We start from the raw sequence: 17,246 nt of genomic DNA, 5'->3' as shown, positions 1-17,246 counted from the left end.
TCTACAACCAAAAGCTTTGTGGAGACCAATTTACAAAAGCTACTAAAGGTAGCCCTGAGAATCTCAGTGCAGGTTGTTTCAGGCGCTGTTACAATCATGTGTCAATTCATGGCACTGTACTTTTATTTTATTCTTCATAGGTGCTTCAAGGTTCTTCAGGGCATTGCTAAAAATGTTTTGCTTTAAAACTTGAAAACATGAAGGAATGAAAGGAGTATTTGCAGCTGCTGCACATTAACAGCTTAAGGAGATGTGAGAGAAGAAATGGGGAACAAAACCTGATTTGCATCAGCAGAGGAAAGTCCCTGCAGAGTTTCAAGACGGAACTGTGGAGGTCAGAGGGTTTCTTCAAATGAAGGAACAGTTGCCTCAGTCTGCTTAAAACTGAGGTTAGAAAATCAGAAAACCAAGGGACAAAACTCGTAGAAAGGCAAAGTTTGAGATGTGCTGCAGTCAAGGATTGGTGTTAGCTGAGGCACCAGAGCAGAGCTCCAGCCTCACCCGGGCTGTGCTGGGCTCAGCAGCTCATGACCTTCCCTGTGCCCTCCTCATCCCCCACAGGGGCTTTTCCTTGGGCCTCCCCGTGCAGGGAGAAGTGTCCAGGAGCTGTTGGCTTTTCCAGGATCTCACCAAGGCAGCTGTGAGTTGGCTGTGTCCCCTCCCCACCCCTCCCTCCCTCCAAAACTGGGACATCTAAATTTAACCTGCTATCAACAGATGAGGCTGGAGTGTTTCCACTGTGGCAAGGAATCCCACTCAGAATCTGTCCTCTCCCCTGCTCCAGCTCCATCCCTGCACATTCCTTCTCTGGAGCTGGGAGTTTCCTTCCTCCTCCTCCTCCCCACCTGCACTTGTTTGTGTCACTGCCACAGCACTGATACCCAGCAGGTCTTTGCTCTGGTGCTTTTTTGGAGAAGCTTGGATGCTGCTTTCCAAGCTGGATCAGAGACAAGCAAAACTTCTCAAAGACCACAAAAATGTGCAAAGGAGAAACCTGTGTCTTGCTTGGGTAGACCCAGTGTGTTGGATGGGAGCTTGCAGTGGGGTCAGGCTGTGGCAGGAGGAGCTGGAGCACGAAGATGCCAGTGGGTTTAAGAGATCAGCAGTGGAGCTGTGCTGGCTGCTTGGCCAAGCACCCCCTGCTCTCCAGAACTCAGCACTTTCCTTTATGGAAAGCAAACAAAACCTGAATGTGAAAATTTTCGGGGGCAGGCAGCAAATAATGGAATGAGTACAGGTGGTGTTTGAAAACCAATCACAGACTGCAGCAGCTTTCACCCTCTCCCCTGCCCAGGGCTCTGTGCTGCTGCCTCTCTCCAGATGTGGTATTTTCAGTGAACATCTGCCTGGGGTTTTGCTAAATAAGCCAGTGGTGTCAGGAAACCGAAGCGTGCGGAAGTTCAGCGCTGCCTGCGCCGACCAGCCCAGCTCCGGCTGCCCCCAATGCACGGCAGGCTGGTGATGAAAAATGCAGGATGTTGGCTGGTGTTGTTCACCAGAAACCTCCTGGCTCTGTCTGCTGCAGCCCAAGAGCTGGCACGGAGAGAGAACTGGTGGTAAATGGGATATTTATCGCTGCTCAAAACGTGAGCGCAGAGCTATTTGTTTAAAAACAGCCACCGCCCAAACGACTCCAGGCAGACGCGTTTGAAAATTTCACTTTATTTCTCTGTTATAAAAGCAGGGTTTTGTATTTTACATCTCTGTAAGTGTCCAGACTCGGTACATCTTGGTTTTGTTTTCACAGTATCTCTGCAAGACCAAGGACGATTCTTATTGCTGCGCCGGGAGCCAGGGCAGGAGGGCGAGCGGTGCCTTGCCTTCCCCCGGGCTGGACCCAGCTGGCGCCGGCTCCACAGGTCTCTACCCCTCCCCAAGGCTGCTGAGGGTCTGTGCTGGCTCCCCGAGGGGCTGCCCCTCTCCTCCCACGCTCATCTCGGTGTCAAGGGCAGGGAAGGAGAACCACGAGGTCCCTGACCCACTCGGTGCCTTGGCCGCGCTCAGCGGCCCCTGGGGGCAGGTGAGGGTCTAGGCCAGGGCTGCTGCCCACCCTGGAGCACCACAGGGCTGTGACAGGATGGCCAGGCTGCACTCTGAGCCCCTCTGGGGGTTTGGGTCTATAAAGAGCTGAGAGCATCACTGATGGGAAGGGTGAGGCACAGACACGCTCATGTTCACCCGTGTATGCTGTGTCGGTGCCCCAACCCCTGCCCAGTGTATCCTTTGTGTATTCCTGGTTCTGCCAAAAGCTGCCAGAGAAGGAGCTTGATTCACCTCTGCTCATTTGCCACTCTGCCCTGGGTTCCCAGACATTGAAGTCCCCACTGGAACCCTGTCAGTCAATCCCTGTTGTAACCACCAGCCTTAGCAACAGCGGTGTCTCAGAGCCCCTGTTACTTCCAGCCATCCTTCCTGTTATAGACAATCTGTCCCCGTCAGTTTGGTAATGAAGCAGCATTGGAAAAACATCACTTTTAATCACAATGCATGAAATCTCCAAAGAGGCAGCATCACTCTCTCTGCCGTGTCTGGGGATGCAGATGGAGGTGAGGGGGCACGTTTTGACCTAGGCACGGGATAAAGGCATTCTTTGGGAAGGGAGAAGTCCATGCAAAGCCGACCCCAGAGTGAAATTTGAATTTTGTGTTTACTGCTCAGCTGGGTCCGTTCAGTGCAACAGGACAAATTAGCCAGGAGGTTACTATCAAATTGCATGGATGTATCCAGTCCACCAGGTAGAGGGAATAGGAGGAACCAGATTTGCTTAATGCACTGGGAGACTAAGTCCAACACAAAGCTAAGTGGAAAAGGACGTAGGTGTTCCCTGAATGTGGTTTTTGGTGACTGAGAAGAAATCTTTCCTTGGAATTTCTTTGTGCAGCTAATTAAGACAACTGGGTCCGATTCCTTCGACCCAGGCTGACATCAGTGAGAACTCTAAGTACTCAGCACCTGGAGACAAAGTGAATACCAGACACAAATCCCCCTTCTGCTCCCACCCATGGGACTCAGCAGCAGCCAAGATGCATGAGAGCATGATCAGCTATTCACCCACAGCTCACAGTTTGTCCTCTTCTGCATGTATTGCCTCGGAGAAAATACAGACAAGTCCCAAAGGGCTGTGCCAGTGGAGCTATAGTTGGATGTGAATCCAGGTAAGAAAACGGAGTTTAATACAGAGAGTGACTGTGCAAGTCCAAGTCTCCCTAGCTTCATCCTTTATAGTCCCAAAGCCGAGATTGAGGCACCCTTTGGCTTGTGGGTTTGGGGTTGATCCAGTCCAGTCGTTTCCAAGCCGGACTGCCCACCTCGGAGCTCTGCCCGTGGAAAGGAGCAGCTCCGTGGCTGAGCATCTCTGGAAGCCAGTGGATGAGGAGGGTGGGCTCCCCTGCAGGCAGGGGAATGGCTGCAGAGCCCCAGGGTCCTTGTTTGCTGGTTTGAGGCTGTCCTGGTGGGGGACACAACTCCTGGGTGTGCATTCCCCGGGCAGGGGGTGGTGTTGAACCCGTTGCCAAAGGAGGTGGTGTGGCTGTGGAGAAGTGAGGAAGGAGAATTTCTTGCTGGTAAGGTCCTGTGTGGAAGATGGGGGTAGGAATAGCAGCTGATTGGTGCCTCTCCATGGGGAGAGCCTTTTGAGCAGCGTGTGTGGGGTTGTGAGACCTGTTCAGACCAGCTCGGCAGGGCCAGGCTTGTACCTGGCATGCAGAACTCTCCTCAGTCCCAGCTCTTGAGGCAAGTTGTTAATAGGAGGAAGAAATATTTTCTGGGGGAAGGAGCTGCAGAGGGAAGTGATCTGCCTGAGGCCATGTGCTGGAGCAGGGCAGATCCTCCACTCCCCATCCTGTGCCCTGGCCTCCAGATGCCACCTCTACCACAGAACTTCCTCTGCCTTCAAACCCCTCCCTCCCATTCAAACGGCTCTTGTGCCTCATCCTCCTCTGCAGAGGAGCATCTGCTTATCTCAGCAGCCATCTGGTCCTTATTAAAAGCTACAGGTTTCACCTCCTCCTCCTCCAAATGCTCCTTCCTCACTGAGGATCCACACCCAGGGCTCAGGTGTTGCCCTGCCTGCACCTTCTCGTGCGTTTCCCTTTGCTACAGTGGATGTTTGTGCCATGACAGACAGGGACAGTGTCATGGCCCTGCCTGTACCTCCTTCCTGACAGCCAGGTAGATCATGAGGTCATTGGGAAGAAAATGATCTGTGAATCCCAATGTGACTGGTTAGCACAGAAGGAAGAGTTTTCCTCAGCTGTTGCTGTGTTTGCCAGGAGTGGGTTCCTGTTATTTTCAGACGTGGCTGCTCCTGAACTACAGATCATGCTGGGTAAGATCTGCCCTCTCTGACACCTGTGTGTCTCCAGTGACTTCAGAAGGATCCTTGGGACACCCCACTCTTTGTACAGCCCCATCATTGGGATTTCACAGCAAACAGGGCCACAGAGCTTCACCCGACAGCAGCAGCACGTGAGCTCTTATCCACGAGAAGGTGAGGCTGTGGGCTAGCTGGGAGAACATCTGTGTGTCCTAAAGACAAATGTCCCACTGGGACATCCCCCCTTGACTGGTGTTGACTCCCAGGGCCACAATTCCAGCTGTGAGGTGATTGATTCCCTGTTGGACTGCTAGGGGAGGCTGAGACCACCACGAGTGATGAGCAGCACGAGGAGCTTCCAGGGCCTCCTGCAAAGCAGGGAGAGGTGGCCTGGGAGCTCCCCTCGAGAGCCATCCGACAGCAGGGTTGTCATTTGCATTGCTTTGAAACTGAGATGATTTCCGTGCTTCCTTGTTCCAGGTTTTAAAAAGAGGAAGATTTTCTTGCTTCTTCCAATTTCATGCCCTTTGTATCCATCAGCCCATGCCATGCTGACAGCCTATTCCCTGTTCCAAAACTTTTTCTCCAGAATTCTGTAGAAAGGACATTCTGCCTGGTGGTGTTTTTGTTGGTTTGTTTTTTTTTTTCAAACATAGCTTTAAGGCAAAAGTTTGGCAATGCAAAGCAAAGTCTACATAAGGCCGCATGACTTGGATTTGCAACTCAGAACCTTATCGCTTAAAAAAAATACCTTATCTTAAATAGTCAACTTTTTGCTCCAGGAACTTGTTTCATTCTCAACCAAAAAGGAAAAAAAAATTCTTAAAATCCCAAATAAAATGTTCATATTGTTCTGGGCAGTTCTGGACAAGCTAATGAGACTGAAGTTCAAACGGGAACTAAAGTAGGGAAGAAAAAATAAAAGCTATAGGGTAGACATCAGTGTTAGTTTCTTCCCTTAGGAATCCAGTGATGAGACAGACCCAGTCCAAGGTCTCCTCTTTAGCTTTAGCACAGTGAAATCCGTCCCAATGGGAGAAGGTAGAATGGTTGCATTTGTTGAATGAATAAAAAGTGCATTTAGGTTTTGCTCAGATTCTAGGTGTGTATCCTAATACCTAAGTGATTGTTTTGCTTCGGGTTTGTTTTCTCCCTCTCGCTGCCGGGACGCCAGGCGTGCATTATCGATGCTTTGGGGGTATCACCACGAGTGGCGGTCCATCCTTTGGCCTCCACATGAGTACCTGAGCATCATTGGCATTGGGTTTGACAAGGGCACTGGGTGGTATTGGCTCATTCTTGCTGAGGACCTGGGGCTGCTCTTGGGCAGAGGGCTCCTGCAGCTTGGCACGCTGCCCCAGGGGCCTGCTGGGGTTCACCTCGATGCCCAGCCTCATGCGCCATTTGATAGTCTGCAGGGTCACCATCTCGTTGGTGGCCGTGTTGGTGGCCACCAGCCAGGTGGTGAAGCTCTGATCCCGGTGGATGCTGGTGAGCTTGGCCACGTTGCTGTCGCTGACGGGCACGGCCCACGTCACGCTGGGGTAGAAGTTGTCGTTCATGCTGATGTTGAACTTGGACTCCTTCTTGGTGGGACCCACGATGGTGCAGGTTTCTGTGGTGTTCCCATACCAGGGATAGTTCACTCCGTCTGAGTCACTGATGGCCTGGATTTTACCGTCCAGGAGATCTGGAAGCTCCCAACTTGACCTGCCATAATCAATAGCAAATGATGGATAATGAATTAATTAATTAGTTTAGAAACATGCTGGACTTTAGAAAGGAGAGGGAAGAGCTGTGGATGCATTCCCTCTCTGGCTTTTACTGGAATTTGTGCCCTTTGTGCCATCCCTGCCATTAAAAGCATCCTTCTCGTCAGGCCCGCTCTCAATCCGTTCATCCCCTGAATTTCTCTCTGGATGAGCCACTGTCCCTCCCCACTGTCTGCCTGGCTCTGGAAGTGTAACCCATCCTCCTGCAGCCCTTGGAAGGACCCAGCCCGAGGGCTGCACTCCAGGCTCTGGGCTGGGGATGGTGTTACAGTAATCAGAGAGCCCCAGGTGGAGCTGCTTGTAAAGCTGCCCGCACTGCTCACCTGAGAGAGGGACACAAAGGTCAGTGCTGCTAGCAGGAATGTGAGTGAAAACACCCCCCTGTCACCTTGTGCTGCTTGATGCACAGCTTGGAGTGGGTTTTTTCAGTAGCTTCCAATTTAATTTTTAAGATTAGATTTGCCAGTAGAGGCAAACTGCTGTAAAATGTCTCAGAAGAAGGGTTGGATGTTTGCTCTGAGACGGCACGGCCACAGATCACTTGCTCAGTGCACAGCAGCTGTTTTAAGGACAGTCTTTTAAAAACCAGGCTGGTAGAGGTGCCTCTCAAGCACCTTCTCCTTCCTGCTCATGAATCAGCACTCCTCACCAGCCAGGGATGGTGTCCCAGCAGTGAAGGTGGCAGAAGGGACTGGTGGCAGCAGCAGTGGTGTTTGCACCTGACCCTGCCATAGCACTGGCTGTGCTCCAGTTCCCCAAGCCTTGTGGCTCCCTGCTGCAGGCTAGGACATGGGAAATGATTTATCTTGGAGAGACACAGAGGGGACGCCCTGAGGCTCCTCAGGGTCAGGGTGACTGTCCAAGCCTTTCATAAGTCTGGTGCTGCAGCTTAAAAATAGCCCCTTGATTGCAGAGGAGCCTGTGGCTGGGGGTACTGGGCAGCCTGGCTGGCTCTTGCACAGCTCTGGGATGGCTGCTCTGGCCAGGGAGATGTCACTGTCTCACAAGGCTGTTTTGACTGTTAATTAGTTAATGACCGTGAAGTGCCTCCATGTTTGTACCCGCTGGATCGTTCAGCACTTAGCTGTGTCTGGCTGTGGCTAGAGGATACCACGGGGGATTTCAAGGTCTCATTTATCTATTTGTTCATGTGAGCAGGGGGTCCTGGCAAACACCTCCCCACGGGAGATGAAGTGTGAGCAGGAGGTGGGGTGCCCTGGGGGCTGCGGGATGCAGGGAGCAGCAGGAGCAGGGGATGCTCTGAGCTGTAGGGGCTGCAGGGATGCTCTGAGCAGCAGGAGCAGGGGATGCTCTGAGCTGTAGGGGCTGCAGGGATGCTCTGAGCAGCAGGAGCAGGGGATGCTCTGAGCTGCAGGGATGCTGTGAGCCGCAGGAGCAGGGGTTATGCAAGCACAACATCTCCCTGCTCAGATTTACAGGCTGCTGTCAGCTACGGCACCGCAGCTGCAGCAATGCCTTCCTCCCGCGCTCATCGCCAGCAGGCAGAGGGAGTCCTTTCCCTGGAAGAAAATTTTTAGTGAAGGCAGCCAAAAGGAGATCCCTGAGCAGTCCTGCCAGGACCCTTGTGCACTGCAGAGATGTTTATATGCTCTGCTCTGCTCTGCAAACCGGAGTCATCCTGGCTCACCATCCCTTGCGCCCTTCAGTCAGAGCTGGGCAGGGGAAGGCTCAGGAAGGCCCAGGGAAGGCTCAGGAAGGCTCAAGGATGGCCCAAGGAAGGCCCAGGGGATGCTGAGTGACCCAGCCCTCGCTGATGGATGAATGGAGGTCCTGCTCTGCAGCCCCCACCCCTCCCTGCTGCACAGCCCAGCTCCGAAACCCCATCTGGGGGCTCTTCTCTCCCTGTCACCTGCTGGTTTAGGATTACTTTCCATTCAGACAGGGGCTGGTGCTCAGCTTGGCTGTCACCCAGGGCTGAGACGTGGCAGAGGTTGACTCTGAGGTGACAGTGTGGTGCAGCCACAGCATCTCTGCAGGTACCCAGGTGCCAAACCAGGACTGAGGTGCCACAGAGCATGAGAACCCTCCTGGGCTGCTCCAGCCTGCTCAGATCAGAGCTGCTGGCTGGATGGCAGGAGAACCTGGCAGAGGATGCTCAGTAAATGCAGCTCCTCTGAGATCTGCTTGTCCCCATCTTCATTCCCAGGTCAGGATGGAATTGCAGGAGCTCCTGGGGATTTGCCCAGGATTTAAACAAGAGCACAAGGGTGGAGCTGTGTCAGGGCCTGAGCAGGATGGTGCCTGCAGAGCCTGCAGCATCCCAGGGCAAAGCTGAGCGTGGCTGGGCTCAGGGTGGCCCAGGAGGACACCCAGCTTGAGCAAAGGCGTGGGCAGGAATGGGGAAGGAGACACCAGCCTGCGTTTCTTCAGAGAGCACGCTGTGCCTAATTCGAGCCAGTGTGGTTAACCCCAGGGTTTCAAAACCATCATGCTTCATCTGCTCTGCTTGGAACAAGCAGGAAAACGAGGCCTCATGATGATCCCATGACTGGAGCAGAGCAGAGGCTGCCTGGTGGCTGCTGCTGGTGCCTGTCCCTCTCCTGATGCTCCAGCAAAGCCCCTGTGCCAGCCAGGCTGGCAGCCTCTGCTTGCAGAGCGTGTCCATGCTGAATAATATGCCAACAACTGGATGATTTTGGAAAGAATGCTGTGGAATGATCTTTGGCTGCATCAGCATCTTTCTGTGGTAGTGTCGAGCCAAGGAGAGACCAGAAAGTGCCCAGTAAACACTTTGCTGACAATAGCAGGAAGGAGGCATGAAAAGCAACCAAGCTATCTGGTTTCGTGGGTTCACTGATCAGCTCCAGGATCAGTAGGTTCTGCCTCACAACACTGACAGGCCTGTTTCTGCCTCCTCTGAAACCCTCAGAGCCAGTGTGGGCACCACCAGAGCCCGGAGCTGCCAAGAAACCTCTCCAACAAATGTCTTCTTGCTACCAGAAAGAACTCTGAGCTATTTCTTGTGGTACAAGCAGAGCCCTGCTGCTGACAGCCAAGCAGCTTTATGTAGGTTTTGGCTTCCCAGTTCTCATTCAGACACTTTTTCCCTCTTCTGTCACACAGAACAGAATCACCCTGAGCTCCAGATGTCTGTCCCACAGCACCCAGCAGGGCAGGGACAGCAAAGGCAGCCCTGGGCATCCAGCAGTGGGGAACATGCAGGTAACCTCTCCAGACAGGCACCAGGCACTGCTGCAACCTCAGCTCGAATTGCCTAAAGCCAGCTCCTAATTAGTCACAGGCCAGATGGACTTGCACAACCTTCTGCTTTCCAGCACCTTCCTCTCCAAGCTCCCTAAATAAGAGCAGCCCCTGTGGGCACAGCCCCTGCCTGGTGCAGGGAGCAGGGCCATGTGTGGGTGCAGTGAAACTCTGTCTCAGGATTTCACATCCTGCTCCTGCCTCCCTCCACCACTGCCCTGCACTGGGGACTCACTGGGACAAAGAAAACCTGATAGCCAGAGCTGCTTAATTTTAAATTCTCCTTTACAATGCCTCTCTCACCTTTTCCAGCATGTCAGGCAAGTCAAGGCAGGGTTGGAGTGAAGAACAGGAAGGAAATTGAAGATGTTGCTGTGCTGCTGTGGTCCCTCTTCCTCCCACCCTCCAGCTGTGTGTTCCTGCCCCATCTCCTGAACCAGCAGCAGTGTTTGGGGCTGGGTCAGGGAGTGGAACTGACACAAAACTGGCATTAGGAAAAAGGGAATAATTGCTGCAGCAAACTCAATGGACAGCCCATGGAAATGGGCTAAGGTGGGTGAGCTCCTTGGGCCACTGCAGGGCAGCAGAGCCTTGTCCTCTGAATCCCTGGAGGAGTAAATTCCCACAGGGAACTGACCTCCCTTCACTTTCTTTGGAAAAGATGCCCTTGTGGTGTTTTTGATCGTGTCCTCCCCCCTGGGGACTGGGGGTTTATTCTCTTGACAATTTGAGTTCATTATGTCCCTGCTGCAGGGCATGGAAGATTTAATCTCACCAGGGAGAGATGCCTGGGAAGATGGAGTGATGATGTAAGGATGCAAGTGCCCCATCAGGTCTTCCAGGGGGAGAAACATCCACAGGAAAACTTCTCCAGATTCCTGGCTGATCAAATTCCAATTCCAATTTATTTATCTCTCTCTTTTGCATATCTCCATCTGCACAGCTTCTTGCACATCTCCATGGAGATGAAGGAGGCTGGATAATGCCATTCCAGCAGGGCCCAGAGCTGGCACAGGTTCCACCAGGTGCAGAAACCAGCACCCAGCCCAGCAGATGCCAGCAGGGACCTGGTCCAGCTGCTCCTGCTCAGGTCACAGCTCTGGCCTGATGCTGCTGCCTCCCTGTGCACAGCAGATCCTTCCCTAAGGACCAGGCTGAAATCCTGCATTTTAGGGAGAAGCAGCAGCACCAGCCATGGGTGCACAGAGAGGGGTCACAAAGCACATCCCCATCCCCATGCTGAGGGTTTTCATGTTCCCTGCAGCATCTCCTGACTCACATGTAAAGCAATGCCAGCGCTTAATGTGTTAGCTGAGCTCTAATTCTCTCCCTTTAAATTTAAAATGCTGCATTTAGCCCCCAAATTGTCAGTGCCACTTTAAACGTGCGTGTCTAAATTATCCCCTCTGTACTCCCATCCCTATAGCAGCATTATGCACAGCTCCATCTGCTCCAGTATTTCTCAGCTGTTTCCATCCTCAATGTAATGGCCAGCTTATGCACAGCTAACAACTTCCCAGCAGAGAAGTGAAAAATTAATCCAGAGCCTGCTGTAAGTATTGGTGCTCCGGTCGGATGAGTGATTTTTGATTATTTGGGGGTTTTTGTTTGCCAGTCACCACAGGGGTTAAAAACATGGATGTGGCAGTGGCCTCTGCCTGCCATGGAGGGTTGGGGCTGTGCTGGCATCAATCGATGCAGCTCTGTGGAGGTCAGAGGGATTACATCGAGTTTCACCAGCCAAAGCCTTGGCCCATCCTTTCTCCCAGGTCTGTGTCCTCTCTCTTTCTCTGTAATGGTCTTCCAAGCCCATGTTTCAATGGCATTGAAGAGGCCTTTCCTCCTAAATGCCTTTATTTATAGCCTTCAGATGGCAATGAGTCTATAGAAAGAGAGTGCAGGAACAGACCAATTCCTGCTTGTGTTTGGGTAACTTTTTTTTTTTTTTTTAATCAGCTAAATGTCAGTGAACCTCCTAGGGAAACATCTTTGTTTCCATGATTTTCTAGCTAAAAGCTCTCATACGTAGCTGCAGTGTTTAATTCTACCAGTTTACAGCAGCACCTACTACTCCTTTTTTTTCCTTTTTCTTTTTTGTCCCAAAACATTCCAGCAAGGGCAGGCTGTACCAAATCCTCATTTTAAACCCAGGGAAACTCAGGTGCAGGGGAATAAAAGGCCACACTGAGGTTTGCAGCACTGGCAGCACCACTCTGTGCCCAGTCCCCTCTATTTCAGTGCATCTGAGCTGTATTTATACAAAGTGGACTTTTCTATTTTCCCTTTGCAGCTGGTGGCTAAAGACAGGATTCCTAAATGAGCCTGAGAATTACACATGCAAATCCCAAAGGCCTGCAATTGGGAACATCTGAGCAACAAATTGTCCTTGCTAAAGATGCTCTTGGAGCCAAGAAAGCCTACAGATTTCAGGCCTGCTGTAAATACTTTTAAAATCACGATCAGCCCCTGCCTGCACTGCTGCTGTTTGCCAGGTACCAGTTTGCCTCTCAGGAAACTTTCTGCTTGAGCAGAGAGGGGACATGGGGACAGGAGAGGGGCAGATTGTCACCCGGGGGTGTTCCTGATTCCCTGGGGTCCCGGGAAGGGAAGGGAAGGGAAGGGAAGGGAAGGGAAGGGAAGGGAAGGGAAGGGGGGCCAGGCTGTGCGTGCAGATGTTCAGGCTGTCAGGAAGGTGCTGCATTCACTCATTCCTGCTCTCCCTCTCCCCCAGCTCTCCTCATTCAGGGATTTTTTAGGCTGCCCAGACTGACCCTCAAGGGCTGAGCCAGCATCTCCCTGGCTCGGGGCAGAGCAGGGAGAGGATTCCCAGGCCTGACCTTCCCGTCCTTCCTCCCTCAGCCCCAGAGCCTGGGCAGCATCAGCAGCTCCAGCCACTGACCCATCTGCCAGCACGGTCAGGCTCTGTCCCCCTGGCTGGACACACACATTTCTGCTGCACCTGTGCTGCCCAGCACTGTGAGCTGCAGAATTGCTGCTCTGTGCAGGCATTTGGGGATCAGGTGCTGGGGCTGATTTAGCTGTGGGCCAAAGCCTGCAACGTTTGGAGAACAAGCTGGTGGGGACTGGGGAGAGATGACTTCTCTTGGCAGGGAGGTGACATTCTGATTTGACTCATTCCTGCCTCACTATGACTGTCTGACCAGTACCACGGGGATTCCTGGTGTGCAAGCAGCCCCTGGATTCCTCCCACCTCACATTTACACCCATATATTCCCTTTCACATCCCCCGTGAGGGAGGCTAACGTGAAATCCGCACCCCGCTCCAAGGTGATGCGGGTGGTTTAACTACCAAGGGGTTAAATCCAGCTTGTGATTCCCGTGGGCTGCCTGCTGCTGTGGGCAAAGCAAGCAGGATTCCTCCTGTGACGTTCAGTGTGCTCCCAGAGCTGGTGGGCTCCGAGCTGCCAGCCACAGCTCACTGCAGCAGCAGCACAGAGCACTCGAGGGACGGCTCCGTGCCACAAGTGTCAGCCCTGGGCTCTCCCCAGTGAGCACTTTGGGATGGGGAGGGATGCAGGCAAGAGGAGCTGGAGGTCAGGAGAGCCCCTGGTGTCACACACCCATCAAAGCAGGGCTGCTCCCGGGGTTCCAGGATCTCCTGTGCAGCCCAAGAGCTGTTGTGGAAGGGCTCTGCTTTTGGGTTCTACCAGACCAAGTGGGGTTTGGTTGGGGCTTGGGCGAATTCCCACTCGAGGAGAAGAACACCCACTGCTTTGAAAGGGCAGGGACAAGCTCTCCTGTATTTTAAACACACGCCGAAGTCCTGTTAAGTTTCAGAGGGGCTGGGTTTTTAAATATGGATTATAAAAATTATAATTTTTGGCTTGATCCACTATTTCCCAAGCAGGCCACGGCCCTGCCTCTCTCCCCCTTCCCACCCGCACGCGCCCTCCCCTCGGCAATACTCACATCCCCTGGTCCCCGTAGTGGTTGTAGAACTCCATGTGGCTGCAAGCCTGGATCCAGCCCACGATCCAGGTCTCCTTCTTGGGGAGAGGGGGCACCAACACCTGGGCAGAGGCTCGGAAGTGAGGGGTGCGGTAGCGCAGCACCACGCTGGAGGACTCGTCAATGCTGGTGGGAACGGGATCGATGGAGGCTTTCACTTCAACCACTGAAATGCTCTCCCGGAAAACTTTGGATTTGCAGCTAATGCTCTGAATACAGCCCATGGCATACCCCGAGTACAGTCTGACGCAGCTCCTAGGGTACTCCAGCAATCCTGGGGAATATTAGGCATTGAAATTGTCTGGTGCTAGATCAATTACAGATCTTCTTGGTTTGTTATTTCAAAACTGATATCCATAGGATAGAAAATTCATCACGTAAAGCCTTAATTCGAATATCTGTCTTACAAGTACTGCTTCTATTTTTGAGGTTAGCTGCGCTTCAGAAGCAAAAGGGCCTTTAAAATTTTTTTCCCCTTTTAATGACCCATTAAATCTCTTGCTCCAAACAGTCTTTGGGTTAAAAAAAAGTCTCTTGAGTTCAATAAATAAAGGTGGTGTTGTTAGCTGATATATTTAGTCCTTCCTTTGCTCAGATGCAGTCTGTCATTCACCATCAAACATAGGACTAGCCGGTATTTCCCTTTATTCTTTGGATGAAAAGCAGAATGTTGATAGACACATCTATATAAATAATGAAATAGTTTTTAGCCCCAGCTTGTCACAACCGGTGTGGATTTCCACTTCCTGACTTGCAGTTGTTCATAACTTCCTTTCGCACAAAATTACAATAATAACAGAAAGAAACGACGGCTGGAAAATGCAAAAAGTCGCCAAATCTCCGATTCTGGAGGCTCCTCCGCCAGCGCTGTCTGGGCTTTGGGGATTAATTTATTTTTTTTTTCCCTCTCTTCCCCTTAGAAATAGCCGGGCGCAGGGACGCGAGCGCGGTGCCGGTGGGGCCGGCGGCTCCGGGCGCGCAGCGGGGCAGCGGCGATGGAGCCTCCCCCGCGCCCGCCGGGGCCGCGCCGCTCCGCGCCCGCTCAGCGCCCGCTCAACGCCGCCCGTGACATCCCCCGCCACGCACCGGCCCGGGGGCGCCGCTCCCCTTCCTCCTCCTCCTCCTCCTCCTCTCTCCTCCTCCTCGGCGAGCGGCTCTCCGCAGGGGTGTCCGACCTTCCTCCTCCTCCTCCTCCTCCTCCCGCTGGCGCTCCGGGGCGAGCCGGCTCAGCCGGCGGGGCTCATGGGCGGGCGGCGGGGCTGCCCCGCACACGCGTGGGCCCCGCGGGGCGTCACAGCATCGCGGGGAGCCGCGGCGAGCCCCGGCCGCGCCGCCGAGCCCCGGCTCCTGCGCTGCGGGGGCGAGCGGCGGCGCGGGGCGGCGGGGGGGAGGCTCCTGCTTCTTCTCCTTCTTCTCTCGCTGGGTTTTTTTTCCCCTTCGCCTCTGCGCTGGCTGCCCGGGGAGCTGAGCGGAGCAGGATCGGTGCCTCCGCCTCCCGGCTGCCGCAGGCTTCCTCTCCCGCAATACATTCGTGCACCCGGGGCTCAGCCTCGCCGGGGGCGCGGGGGGGCGCGGGCGGGCTCCCGCTCCGCTCGCCGCAGCGTCGGCAAAGGCAGCGGGGTCAAACTTTGCGGGAACTCGCTGGCAGCCCCTCGGTGCCCCCGGGCGAGCCCCGCCGGCTGCCCGCGCACGGAGCGCCGCATGCCCGGGGCTCCCGCGGCCCCGGCGGCGGCACCGGCGGCGGCTCCGCGCCCCCCCCGCCGCCCCGTCCTCCCTCCTTCGCCCAGTGCCATCCCTCCCCCTGTATTTCGCTTTTAAACTGCAGCTGTTGAGGCTAAACCTCCTTTGCAAAAAAAACAGCATTTCCTCCCACATGTCCGTGGATTGTGGGTAATGTAGTTTTCTTTTTTTAATTGTAGAAACGCCTTCCCCCCCTTTTTTATTATTATTTTTATTGTTATTATTTTTATTATCATTATTGTTATTATTATATTTTAATTTCACTGCAATGTCCTTTTTCTTGCATTTTCAGATTAAGATTTTCCTCTCCCGCCTAGGTAGATTTGGTGCCAGCCAAAGGGCACCAGAGGGGATGGTCAGTCTGTCTCTCTATTTGCAGAACCTGTAGCCCGAGGCTGGATGGGCTGTGATTCCAGCAAGGAATAATGTAAAGCTGTCCACAGCAGCAATGAGACTCGGGAGCAGCTGGAACAGGCAGTGAGGAGCGTCTGAGGCAGCAGTGGCCTGTGGGAAAGTTGTAAACTTCTATTACAGGCAGTTTTAAGGGTAATGCTGCCAGCTGCTCCTGCTGGCCATCAGCTGGCTGAGGATCTGAGCACCAGGGGAGGGGAAATTTTTGGCTTTTCAGCAATAGCTGATGGTCATCAGGCATTGGGTGAGCGTGTCCTCTGTCACTTGTTTCTAAATAGGAAACCTGGGGGAATGAGAGGTAAAAATCTCTTTGCCGGTGCTGCTTGTGGTGTGGCACAGCAGTGCAGAGCTGCTGTAAATGTCTTTCAGTCCTTCCCACCCTGCACTCTCAGCAGGCTGGATTAGCCCTTAGCAGATAGGAAAAAACTGAGCTACCAGGTGATCCTAACAAGCAAATGTAACAGAATGAGGGAAGGCAGATTTGCTCCTTTCCACCCACAGCCAGTGGAAAAAACACAGCTTATTGTGATGTTTTTCCTCCTCACGTGTTTCTCGAAGCATTGAGAAGTATTTATTTTAAACTTCCCAGTTGCTGTGAAAGGCACAATTTAGTCACTAATCCTGTGACAGAGACAATCACTAAGAACCCGCTCGAGTTACAAGGCACTTACTACCATGTAGTACCAGGAAGAATGAAATTAGCATCTTCCGAATGAAATATCCAGCAGCCTCCAGAAGGTGCTGAAATCCTTTGACATTTCCAAGGCTCTTTCACACTTTTCAAACAAGCTTGTCACAGTTTCCCAGAGCATCCTGAGCCTGGTGAAACTGCATATTCTGCGCCTCTAGTTCCACTGAAGCTTCAGCCAGGTCTTACTTCAACTTGGCTGTCTCTGGTCAGCTAGGAAATTGCATTATCTCACTCTAATTAAATCAGCTCTTCAGCTGGAGGTTTTGTTGGGTTTTGGTCGTGCCTGTCTCCATCAGGCTGCTGCGAGTGATTGAGGCATTAGCACATCCCACCCTGGAAGCATCCCGGGCAGGGTTTGCTGGATGCACTTTGGGCAGAGGTTGGGATGCACCAGCTCTGCCAGTGAATCAGAGAGAGGGATGGAGCTGTCACTGCTGTCCCAGCCACATTCCAGCGCGGTGCTCCTGGCCATGCTGGCCGCAGGAATTGTGGAATTGTGCAGGAATTGTGGCTGGCAGCCCTGCAGGCAGGGCAGGGCTGAGCAGGGGGCACACAGAGCATGCCGGGTCTGTCTGTCTGTCTGTGTGTCTGTCTGTCTGGGCATTCTCCCAGGTGCTGGGTGACCCCTGTGGATCGTGTGTCAGGACTGGAATAGCCCCTGTCTGCAGGGATATTTATAAACCCCGGGTTAGTTTTATGGGATGGGGCTTGTCATGGCCTCAGTGGGATCAGGGATTTTTCCCTCCCGAGCTCAGTTTCCCCAGCTGGGACTGTCAGTGACAGCCCACCCTGCTGCAGGAGACACCAGGCAGTTTTCCCTTCCCACCCAGCACTGATGGGGCTTTAGCTGGCACTGCATCCACCCCACACTGCCCTTCCTGCTCAGGACTGGGCTGGAGTCTCCTGGGGAGGCTGGGGCACAGAAATTCCCTCCTATCAGTGTCAGCAGAGGAGAAAGGCACCAGATTAAATTCACTCCCAGGGCTTTCAAGGTATTTTTTAACCCCTGACAGCTCCTGAGGAACGTGTTCAGTGGTAGCTGAGCATCCCCAGCACAGCCTGGGTGCTGTCTCCCTGTTTCTGCAGGGTCCTGGCCACCAGTGCCTTTATCCCTGTGCCCACTGAT

General features: G+C 53.3%; 1 protein-coding gene across 1 annotated transcript; it reads right to left on the bottom strand.

Annotated features, from left to right (window-relative positions):
- Positions 1-1,642: 1,642 nt before the first annotated feature.
- FAM78A (family with sequence similarity 78 member A) lies at positions 1,643-15,007 on the bottom strand. Its single transcript, XM_064727807.1, has 2 exons — positions 13,240-15,007; positions 1,643-6,025 (listed from the first exon to the last, which is right to left on the bottom strand). The coding sequence occupies exons 1-2, from the start codon at positions 13,500-13,502 to the stop codon at positions 5,497-5,499; spliced, it is 792 nt and encodes a 263-aa protein (XP_064583877.1). The 5' UTR covers positions 13,503-15,007; the 3' UTR covers positions 1,643-5,496.
- Between the last annotated feature and the right edge of the window lie 2,239 nt (positions 15,008-17,246).

This window comes from Zonotrichia leucophrys, chromosome 17 (genome assembly GCF_028769735.1).
Source record: "Zonotrichia leucophrys gambelii isolate GWCS_2022_RI chromosome 17, RI_Zleu_2.0, whole genome shotgun sequence".
Taxonomy (NCBI): Eukaryota; Metazoa; Chordata; class Aves; order Passeriformes; family Passerellidae; genus Zonotrichia; species Zonotrichia leucophrys.
The sequence above is the reverse complement of the archived record's forward strand: the minus strand, read 5'-3'. Positions and strand labels throughout refer to the sequence as shown.